The sequence below is a fragment of the Camelus bactrianus genome, chromosome 5, assembly GCF_048773025.1.
Source record: "Camelus bactrianus isolate YW-2024 breed Bactrian camel chromosome 5, ASM4877302v1, whole genome shotgun sequence".
NCBI lineage: Eukaryota > Metazoa > Chordata > Mammalia > Artiodactyla > Camelidae > Camelus > Camelus bactrianus.
Genome location: NC_133543.1, coordinates 45,330,256 through 45,342,351, shown reverse-complemented (window position 1 = coordinate 45,342,351; position 12,096 = coordinate 45,330,256). Strand labels below are relative to the sequence as shown.

The following is a 12,096-nucleotide window of genomic DNA, read 5'->3' as shown; positions in this document are numbered from 1 at the left end:
AAACATACAGAGAGAACAAGCCTTTCTTTCTCACAATCTTTTCTCCTGTCCCCAAAGTATTAGAAGTGTGGTAGGTATCCTTCCAGAGCTCTTACTCGCTATGTATTTCACATGTACTTACCATGTATTTTTGAGGGTTAAGACACTGTCTCTAGAAGGCTGCTCTTATGGGTTTACCCAAGACCGCTAAGTAGGATATTGGTGTAGATTCCTATCCCAACCTTTTAATCCAAGTTATTATCAAGTTTCTTAAAAATAACAAGATAAAGTGGGCTTCAATGTTACGCAGCAAAATTCATCTCTAGCCAAGTTCATTTTCCCTCCTCACCAAATGTATATGGGGAAATTCCTGTCAAATACCTGTATATGGGGAATTGTTATAATCAAAATAAGCAATTTTATGCTCTAATGGGCTCCAAAATAAGAATCCATTTTACCTCATATGTTAATATTCAAATGTTTATGTTTTAAATTCCTCTATTTTTCTATTTTTATTTCCTATTATAAACTTAAAACTGCCTGAAGATAATATCTAAGAGACATAAATAAAACAAAAATTTACCCAAATGTCCCTTTGGTCAAATCAGTGACCTATAATGCAGTACCTTGTCAGAGTGTTTGACTAAATGTTAGATGTGTTGGGTTTTATCTAGTTCTTCTTTTGGGGTAAGTTATAAACCCTTCTGAGTCTCTGTTTTTTAGCTCTAAGTAGAAATGATATTCATTTATTTATGCAACAAATACTCATTGAACATCTATTTAGTGCCAGGAACTTACCTGAACACTGGGAAAGCAGTGATCGAAACAGACTAAATCCCTTCCCCTCATGAACTTGCTATACAAGGAACAGACAGTAAATTCGACTGACAGGTAGAGGTACTACTGTACATAAGAACAAAAATACCACGTGCTGGTGAGGTTGCAGAGCAACAGGAACTCTCATTGCTGGTGGGAATGCAAAGTGGTACAGCCAGGTTGGCATTTTCTTATAAAGTTAAAATGTACATTTTTCATATAACTTTGCAATCCTATACCTAGGTATTTACCCGAGAGAAAATGAAAACATAGGCCAAGTAAAGGCCTGCATGTGAAGAAAGACAGCCCCAAAGTAGAGATAATCCAAATGCCCATCAACTTGTGACTGGATAGACAATTTGTGATACATCCATACAGAGGAATTCTACCCCAAAATAAAAGGAATAAATTGATGCATGCAACAAAGTGAGTAAGTTTCAAAGCATTATGGTAAGTGAAAGAAGTCAGACACAAAAGGCTATGTACGCTGATTCCATTTATCTGAAATTCTAGAAAAGGCAAAACTTTAGAGACAGAAATTATATCAGTGATTGTCAGAGGTTGGGAGTTATTGGGGAGAGAGAGAGACTACAAAGGGGCACAAGGAAACATTTTGGAGAATGTTCTGTATTCCAATTATGGTGTTATTCATTTGTTTAAACTCATTTAAAGGCATACTTAATAGAGGTATATTTTCTTGTACATAAATAATACTTCAATAAATCTCATTTTTAAGAAAATAAATTATATAATAATTTAGATTAAAAAGGGATAGAAAGAAGAGAGTTGAAACTTTAGATAGAAAGTCCTCAAGCAGATGATTTTGAAGGAAGTGAAGGAACAAGCTACACAGATACCTGGAGAAGGGCACTCCAGGCAAAAGGAACAGCAGGTGTGAAGGCTGGGGGGCAGAAACATGCCAAGTGTGTTCAAGGAGGGGCAAGGAGATCAGTGTGGCTGGAGCAGAGGAGTGAAGCAGTAGAAGAGATAGGAGAGACAGTGAGGAACAGATCACACAACACTTTTAAGGGTAATGAGAAGTCATCAGTGGGCTTTGAGAAGCAGAGCGACATGATTTGACTTAGGTTGTAAGAGAGTAATTCTGGCTGCTTTGTAGAAAACAGTCTGTGGAAAAGCAAGTGTAGTAGAATCAGGGAAGCCAGGTGAAAAACAATTGTCATATTCTAGACATGAGATTGTGGCAGTAGAGAGGGTGGTAAAAAGTGTTCAGATTCTACAAAGAGAGCCATTACATATGCTGAGAAATCTGAGTGTGTGAGAAATTTTGAAGAAACACAATTCAGCCCATAACACCATCTCCCATACCCTAAAAACTTGATTTTACAATTGAAAAAAAATGTTTTGCCCTGGGTGTTTCCTTCTTTTAGATATTAAAAAGGAAATTCTGGAAGAAATAAAATTAGTCTCCTACTTTAGAACAAGTTCTGATACATGGAGAAGACACCAGGTAGCTATATAATGGAGAGATGAGCAACAGAGTGGAATGAGTTGGGGCAGCAGAAGTGGCCTGGACACAAACTTCACTGAGACTGGCAATCATCATTCATTTGCAAGAACGTGTTTTGTTACCCTTCACAGAATACCTAAACAGTCTTGCAAAAAGAGTATTTATTTATAAAAACAGGTTTGGGGTTTTTTTGGCAGTATATAAAAACTGTTTTGCCTGCAACTGAGAGCTATAACAGTAGAATGTTTTTACAAAGTAAACTTCTTCCTCTCCCAGGGTTGTATATAAACTTCTTTCCTGAATCTTTTCCTGTTTGTTAAACAATAAATGTGAAGTGCATAGGCTGAACACCTTATGTTATCAAGCACTGCATTTGTAAATAGGAAAATGTGCTAAGCTAACTGAATTTTGCTATCAAAATTCTGTCTACATTCATTTCTTTGCAATGTGGATGTCCAGTTGTTCCAGTACCATTTGTTGAAGGGACTACCTCTTCTCCATTGTATTGCTTTTGCTCCTTCAGCAAAGATCAGTTGACTATATTTATGGGGGTATATTTCTGGGATCTCTGTTCTGTTCCATTGAACTTTTTGTCTAAGCTTTCACCAATACCACACTTTCTTGATTACTGTAGATTTATAGCAAGTCTTGAAGTAGTGTCAACTTTGTTCTATTCCTTCAATATTGTGTTGGCTATTCTGGGTCTTTCGCCTCACCACATAAACTTTAGAAATCTGTTGATGTCCATAAAATAACTTGCTGGGATTTTGATTGGTATCACATTGGCTCTACAGAACAAGTTAGGAAGAACTGACATCTTGACAGTATAGAATCTTCTTATCAGTGAACATGGACTATCTCTCCATTCATTTGGTTTTTCTTTAATTTATTTCATCAGAATTCTGTAGTTTTCCTTTTATAGGTTTTACACATATTTTGTTAGGTTTGTACTTTAGTGCTTCTTTTTGGTATTCATGTAAATGGCATTGTGTTTTAAATTGCAAATTTCACTTGTTCATTTCTGGTATTTAGGAAAAGGATTGACTTTTATATATTAATCTTTACCCTATAGCCTTGGTATAACCATTTATTAGTTCCAGGAGGTTTTTTTTTTTGTTGATTTCTCCTTTTCTAAAATAAAGACTGCCAAGTCATTTAGGAAGACCATTTTCTTTCTTTTTAATCTGTATATCTTTTATTTGCTTTTCTTTTCTATTGCATTAGCTAGGACTTCCGATATGATGTTGAAAAGGAGTGGTAAGAGGGAACATCCTTGACTTGTTCCTGATTTTAGTGGGAAAAGTTCTAGTTTCTCATGAAGTATGATGTTAGCTGTAAGTTTTTGTAGATGTTCTTTATCATGCTGAAAAAGTTTCTATCTATTCCCAGTTTACTGAGAGTTTTCTCATCAATGGGTGTTGGATTTTGTCAAATGCTTTTACTGCATTTATTGATATGGTCATGGGATTTTTTTTCATCTTTAGCCTGATGATGAGTTACCTTATATCAGTTGATTTTGGATGTTGAACCAGCCTTGCATGCCTGAGATAAATCCCACTTAGTTGTCATGTATAGTTTATTAAATAAACTGTGATTTGATTTGCTAAAATTTTGTTGTAAGTTTTGCATCTATCTTCATTAGAGATACTGGTCTATAAGCCTCCTTTAAAAAAAATCTTTTGTCTGGTTTTGGTATTAGGCTAATGATAGCTTTATGGAACGAGTTAGGGAATATTCTGCTTCTACATCTGAAAGAGATTGTAGAGAATTGGCATAATTTCTTTCTTAAATGTTTGATATAATTCAACAGTGAACTCATCTGGGCCTGGTGCTTTCTTTTTTGGAAGGTGATTAATTATTGATTCAGTTTCTTTAATAAATATAGGCCTATTCAGATCATCTATTTCCTCTTGTGTGACTTTTGTGTCTTTCAAAGACTGGTTCATTTCATCTAAGTTATCAAATCTGGGGGCATAGAGTTGTTTGTAGTTTTATTTTATTATCTTTTTAGTGTCCATGGGATCTTTAGTGATGTCATCTCTCTCATTTCTGATATTTGGAATTTGTGTCCTTTCTCTTTTTTCCTTAGTTAGCCTGGCTAGAGGCTTATCAGTTTTATTGATCTTTTCAATAAAACAGCTGTTGGATCATTAATTTTTCTCTATTGATTCTCTGTTTTTAATTTCATTGATATCTTCTTTAGTTTTTATTATTTCTTTTCTTTTGCTTACTTTTTAATTTTTCTAGTTTCCTAAGGTTGAAGCTTAGATAATTGATTCTAGATTTTTTCTTTTCTAATAAATGCATTCAATGCTATAAATTTCCCTGTAAGCATTGCTTTTATTGCATATGACAAATTTTTATAAGCTGTATTTTTATTTCCATTTAGTTCAAAATGACTACCTTTAATTTTACCAGTGGCACTCATTACACTAACAGGTTGATAATTTCACTAATGAAAATCCATTTCTGTCATTCAGCAAATCCTTAGTGTTGATTGAGACGTGGGTAACAGATGAATTTGCAGTAACCTTTTCTGAAGGTCAGGCTCTCTGCTTTAACATTAGCTAACCACTCCTGGGGTTTAGACTCCTGATCCAAATACTAGCTGCCCATGGTTGTAACTTAACCTAACATACACGTATTACTTCAGTGTCTGTGCTGAGTTTTAATGTAAATTAAAACATCATTGTATTCTACTTTAAATATTTCAGAATATATCCTTAAATCTAGGTCAATTCAAGAAGTGAAGGAAAATAGGGTCAGTATTTCAAAGACTCTGAACTCTCATAATGGTCATCACATCTCAACAAGATGAAATACTGTGTATCTGATATAAAGTTACATGACTTGAGGCAATTCAATGCATCTTAAAGAAGAAATCACCAATTCCTGCTTAGCACTCTCCCTCTAATATTAGATGCTCATATAAATTTTTGCCCTTTTATAGCTACTTGAGGAAAAGGTATGAAAGACAATTCTATTTAAGTAGCTAAAGGTGTATCTGAGAAGTAACCTTGTTGAAAAACATTTAACAAAGGCTTACTGGTATCTACCACCTCCCTGGCTCTCTGGAAACGGAAAGAGGAAAAGACACTCTTGTTTACAAAAGGCTTATAATCCATTAAGAACAGTGAGGATTAAATAAGTAAATAATAAATTTATACTGGATACTATTGCTACTCAAGATAAGACTTTATCATTAAGATAAGAATTTAGTGCAAAAGCAGGAAGAGCAAATGAGGATAGCAAGTGTTGAATTAAGAATCAAGAATGAGATGGGCTGCTAGAAGTTTATTTGTTGAGTAATTATTTACTGAGTGCCTGCTGTTGTACTTATTTGATTCTAAAATGTCAGATAATCCACTTTCTTAATATCAGATTTTCAAGGTAGGAAAAAACTCTATGCTAAAAGTGTATCAGTTTTAGGAAGCATTTTCCAAAATGTAAAAATATGAATAAACATGTTCAATTTGTATGTGCCAAGCACTTGCTAGCATAGTGGGTACAAAGGTGTGCCTAGTAGTCATGGGCCTAGCTTTATGGAGGTTAATCTGTTGGAGTTACATATATATTACACAAATAAATACTTAAATATATAATTATAAAGTCATGCTGCAAGCAACTCTGGATAAATTTTGTCAAGTGGATATGTAATAAAAAAAGTGATTAAAAAAGATGAAATGCAGGGATTTCTTCTAATCTGATTTTTAGTCTTTATTTTCTGACTAGTGAGTGCTAAAAAGTCAATGAGTTACGATAACTTCGCTTTCACCTTCTTTTTCCCCACATCTCTGATCAACTTTTGGAGTTCTGCTATGGGTACAGCCCTGCCTCTCTCTCTTTGTTTCCAGATGACTTCTCCACCAAATTGGTACCCTGTGTAAATTTTCAGTCGAGAACTAGTTTTATAGATCCAAATTTGTATATCATTATTTCACACTAAGATTCTTACAACAGCCCAAATTTATTCAAACTTCTAGTTGAAATCTTGAAGAGTAATGTTAAAGATACTGTAAAAGAACACAGTTGTCTACTTGTCAAACAAGACTGGCCAGGTGATGTCAATAATTTTACATGTTTAGTTAATCAATATGCATTAAGTATCACTTACTAGATCCATAATATTATGCTGGGACATAGCATCATTGTGGAGAATAAAACTGCTACATCTTTCTGCTTTAGAAGCTCAAATCCAGTTGACGAGATAAGAAACATAATGTTCTTCCATGAGTATAATGTCAGTCAATAAATAACATTTATCCCTAACAGACCACCATCTGAGTTATGTAGAGGGTGTTGGAAAAAATGATGAAGAGACAGGAAAAACAACAAACTTCCTATAACCTAGTAGTGATATCACTCCTTCTAACAGCTTGGTAATTATTGGCTATTATTTAACTCTATCTAGTCTGCTAATATGTTGAAAACTAGAGTAATAGACCCTACTCTTTGTTTTGACCCAATGAACTGAAAGATTAATATAACCTTAATCTTTCTTTAGCTAGCTATTTTTGAGAGCCTTAGATTATTACTACATTGAAGGAACATTTCATCTAACATAAGCAGAATGCTTTATTCTATTTTTGCCATTTCTTACAATCAAAACAACCTAGAAAAAATTATTCCCACAAACTCATTACTTATTGCTAACTTGACGTATTCAACTTGATCATCTGGTGTAATGTGTATATTCTTGAAACTAAATTGATTATCTTGACACTTGCTCTTGGCACAAGAAGAAAGCTTATACTTTCAGATAGAAGGTCTACACATTACCACATTGGAAGGTTAGGATGTCAGAGGAATTAAGGAAGACTTTTAAAAACTCAAAGACAGTTTGTTATTTGGTTGGTAAAACTATGAATTTAAGAAAATCTGAACATAGGAAGTCCAAGAATAAAGAATATCTGAAATGGAAATCCTAAATATCATCCTCTTTTTCAATATTTTACACCTAAACAAAATACGTGGCAGCACAAGCACATTTAGTTTACAAAAACTGCAGTCTCAGTAAACTGTGTCCTAGTTATGACATTTTCTAATCATTTCTCTCACAAAAACTGTGAAAGTATGAGACCAGCCACACGACTAGAAAACTTTAGGTGAGCATAAGTATAATGACACTCAGACCCTGATTAATGTGCAAAGGTCACGGTGACTAGAACAAGACCACCAAAAGTGTCATGTGGACTTCATGAAACAGAAAATGTTTTGTGCAAAAGTGTGAGATTACACAACACATTAGGGAAGCTATTATTGTTAGCAATAATTTATTTTCTTTAATGTATATGACTAAAAGTATAATAAAATACACATGCATGATACACATAGCAAAAAGATAGATTTTGCTTCTCCAAAGAGCAAGTAATGGCAATACCTGATCAGAATCACATATACAACGTGAGTGGCTCTCGAAACCAGGGAATCATGATGTCAAAACTAAGGTGAGTGCAATGTGAGGGTATGTGGTCAGTATCACATTTCCCAGGGAGACTGTCTTTCTCTGTTTCCCTTTTACCCATTTCAGGACCGGGCACCGCTAAAACTTCACTATCCATCAGGATGAACCAGTCTTTCTACTCATTCTATCTCCTAATTTTGGTTGGGGAGGACATTTGGACAATGGAATACAGTGAATGGCACACGTTCCTGCTCAGCCTTCAAATAGTTAGGTTTCAAGATGTGCACACTGTGATAAAGTTTAACTTAAACTCGTGGAGATCTTTTTTAAAAAAAGCATAGCTGGAAAAGGAGAGGACCTGTGCCACTCTCCTCTTGATCACCATAACAGCAGGAATCATGGACAAACATAGCTATGTTAGCTCTCAAATTACCCTCTGAGCATTTGTCTTAACCCTACAATTTGTCTTGATCTCATCACTTTTCGACTTCTGGAAGGTTGCAATCCCATGTTTATCCACTTCTCTCTCTATGATCTCTCATCTCTTTCTTTTCTTTTTTCTTTGTCTTCATTTTCAAACACACATACCTCTTTTCTAGCACAAATTACCATTCTCACTATCTCACTGCTCTCTCTAGCAGGCAGTTTTTCACTTTCTTTGACATCAAAATGGACTTTCTCCACTTCTTTACCGCCTGCTCCCTTATGAATTTGCCAACTGACTTTTTGTCCCGCTTCTCCTTCCCACCCAGTACTTTTTCTTAAAACTAACGATGATCTCTTTTTCTTACTCTGTTTGGCCTCTATACCACTGCCCTAAAGATTTCTTGACAGTCTTATCCCTTGCCTTTTACAACCTGACATGATCCATATTTTACTCCTTTTCTGATGGCTCTTTTTTATTTTTTGTCTATTGGTTGCATTTTTTGCATTCTTATGAAAGATGTGACCATTATCCAGGGCTCAGTTCTTGCTTCTCTGATCTTTTTCCTTTCTAGACCAGGGGATTTTAAACTGCGTTCCTTGGTCTGAAGTACCTTATAAGCTGCCACTGACAGTCCAGGGAACAGCTGCAGGGTGGACAACTGGTGCCTCCCCACTACTTCAGAGTAGTTCTGCTTTTATCTGTTTTATTTACTCCATATTGTTTCTTTTAGAGAGCTAATTTGTATCCATAAGAATACAAATTACTAAAGCACTGAGAATTATACCAGAGTCATAAACTTCAGTCTAATTTCTTGTTTTGCCACTATCTATATAACTTTGGACAAATATTCCAAAGCATTAGCGAATTCCTCACACCCACGCCTGTGCCATTCTCACCACTGGACCCACTCTCCAGCTCTATTCCTTAGCACCTTTCTAACTCCTGCCGACTTTTTCACCTTCTATGTCACTTCCTCCAGGAAGTCTTCTCTGAACCCAAAATCTGTTAGGTGTTGTTCTGATGTGGCACTGTGGCACCAATCCCTTAACACAGCACTTATTCCACTGTGCTGTCTGTTTGTCTACATTTCTTACTAAATTGTAAGCTCAGTGAGGACAGAATATTATTCATGACTTCCCTAGCACCCAGCATAGTGCCTGGTACATAGCGAGTTTTAAAATCCAAGCAGGCTTAATTATATATCCCAGCAAAGATATTCAAATTAGGTGAAACACTGCTCTGTTTCAGTTAAAGATAAAGGCATGTATCAATGTTATCTCTCTTTCTGATTAAACTGTTCTTTTATCTGCCTGCTTTCTGAGTGTCCCTGACACCTCCTTCGTCAGCTCCTGAATCCTATTCACCCTCACCATTTACTTTTATTGGGGAATTTAATTTATATTCCACTCTCACTTTTCTTGTGCAAAAACAGAGATGCACTGTTAAAGATATATCTAGTGATGAAATAAAATTCAAAGTACTAAAATTAATCTCATTTTCAACACTGTATCATTACATCACCAACAAAATTATAACATTACACTATTTTGGCTTAATTTCAACAATTTCAGCTTTTAGTAGTAGATAAAGATAATCAATCTTCAAAAGAAGAGCCTGAGAGTATACCTAAGTAGTTTATTAAAAGAGCATTGGTGATTGATGCAGAGGTTATGACTGCCTTGTAAAGAACATACTGCATCAGATACCTGTTTAAAAATGTACATATAAATGCAGCAAACAAATCCTAAAATTAAATCAAAGAAGAATAATATAATGTTCACATATACTCTGCAAACACAGCCTTAGAGAAATTCCAAACTGCTGGCATACTAAAACTAGAAAATACACTAGGTACAATCCCACCTTTAACCCTAAACTGTATACCACCTTCAACAGGCAACACCTGAGCGCTCCTAGCATAACTGTCGTAGGTTCCAAAAGCAAAATTACATTTCAATTCAGTGATTTTTTATTTCGCGTTTTATCTTACTTTCAAACGTCAAGCTAATGCACTTCATACCTAATGAGTTTCTTTTACCTCACTGCTCCTAATCTGAAATCTTATCTTTTCACTACTGTGTTTCTTTGAATTACATTAAATGAAGAAGGTCCTAAAGGAAGACCAAAATCAAAAATATCCTGCAAAAAATACCTCTGTATAGTAATATTGACTTTGCGTCATTATCTCCTTAATAGAGAATGCTTGACAGATAGAACTTCAGAAAGATGTTCTTGGCAGAGATGTTATAATGAGAAATCAAGTATCAGATGAATAGCTCTCAGACATGAAGATTTAGTTCATGAATCAATTTAAGGAACTCTGTGTGCTGAGTAAGTTCCTGATATTTTTTCTAACAATAGCAATATTTGTGAAAAGAAAAGCCCCACAGCCAAGAGGGGAAATAATACTTACGAGTATTGTGTCAGCAGTTCCAAATCATTATGCATGTTGATTGGATATGCTTCACTGAGTTCAAATAACTTCTCCAGGGCCTCATAAATGAAAATGATGCAAATAAGAGAAGCAAAAGCTTCCTCAGTAAACCGGGTGATATAGCAGACAAGGGAGCTTGCATCAGTGGCCACAAGTATAATACACAGGGTTGCAGTCCAAAGTCCAATACTAGCTCTTAAAGATAAGTATGACAGCCCATATTCTCTAGGGACAGGAAAAGAACAGTAGAAAGAAGGTCACTTGACAGCTTGCCACCATTTCAACCAGATGGAAGTAAGTCTAATTCAGGAAGTGAAAGTAAATAAGCCTCACATCCCATGAGTATCTAAACTCAAGACTTTGTCTAAAGGGAACACCTAAGAAACAAAACTAAAAGGGACTCTCAGTGCTTAGAAATGAATATAATTTTTAATAAATATTACATAACAATGTACATAAATATTTTACTTTTCTTTTACTTCCATGGAGAGACAAAAATGCCAAACTGAATCAGATCAGCAACTTCCACCTTTCCCAGCAGGCCTTCAAATATGACGTTGGGAGAAATATAAATACAGTAGAGAAATAGAAAGGGACTAAGAACTGAAAGGATACAACACTTACTTGCAAAATTTAAACAAAATCTTTTCAAACACCAAAACTGGTCCTGTACTGCCTAATATGGTGAGAGGCTGTCCACCAAAGAGAGAATAGGCTATCCCAGTCATGGATGCTCCAAAGAGAGATTCGATTGCACTCTGTGTGGAGATATAAATGATTCCATTACCTAAGCTGTACAGGCTTTCATTATAACTAGGGAGAAAATATGTAAAATACATGGAGATATTCTTCGTCCTTTGCTACGAAGAACCTAGCAACCTTGGGCAGGAGGTGGGTGAGGAGGATAAAAAAGGCGGCAGTCAGCAGACTATGAACGGTAGTGGATGGAGATGTGTCCTTTCCACTTTATCTCATTTTTCTTTTGCTTACTAAAAGTTGACATGTATTCACAATAAATGTCTGGCAGAAGCATGGCCTGTATATATGGGAAATGAACCTCCTCTGAGGTAGGAACTGGAGCCTAAAGCTAGCCTAGGAGTGGGGGGCCAGGGATGAGATCAGAACCTTCTGTAAGATAAGAATTAGTTCTGAGGTATTCCACTCCCAGGTTATCAGTTCCACTAGCCATCTAGGACAGTGACATGAAGTTTATCTGCCAGAGCATATACATCACATCTCTCCTCAAAAAGGAACCCAAAATTAAATGCTCACTCATCTAACTATGAATCTTAAAAACTGATTAAGTTTCAAAGTCCAGAGAAAAGCATCATACATACTATTCGACCTTCAGTTGCCTCTCCCAGCAGTCCTCCAAATGTGATGACAGGAGACATACACGCGCAGTAGAGAAACAGAAAAGATGCTAAGCACTGCAGGCTAAAAGCATCTCTGAAGTCACTCCAGAAGTATGGAGCTTTTCTTTTGATATCTAAAATAAGTCCCCCAAAAATCCTAAAATAGGGGGGAAAAACACAATAGTGAAATACAAATACAAAAAAGACACAAAT

The 12,096-nt window shown here is 35.5% G+C and overlaps 1 protein-coding gene across 2 annotated transcripts in view; it reads right to left on the bottom strand.

Annotated features, from left to right (window-relative positions):
- The window catches only part of SLC4A10 (solute carrier family 4 member 10), a 250,673-nt gene that overhangs the window by 65,337 nt on the left and 173,240 nt on the right, over positions 1 to 12,096 (bottom strand). For both annotated transcript variants that reach the window (XM_074363779.1, XM_074363780.1), the window contains 3 exons: positions 11,866 to 12,040; positions 11,153 to 11,286; positions 10,508 to 10,753 (listed from right to left, as the gene is read on the bottom strand). In XM_074363779.1, coding sequence (XP_074219880.1) covers positions 10,508 to 10,753; positions 11,153 to 11,286; positions 11,866 to 12,040 — 555 coding nt within the window. The remainder of the gene's footprint in view (positions 1 to 10,507; positions 10,754 to 11,152; positions 11,287 to 11,865; positions 12,041 to 12,096) is intronic.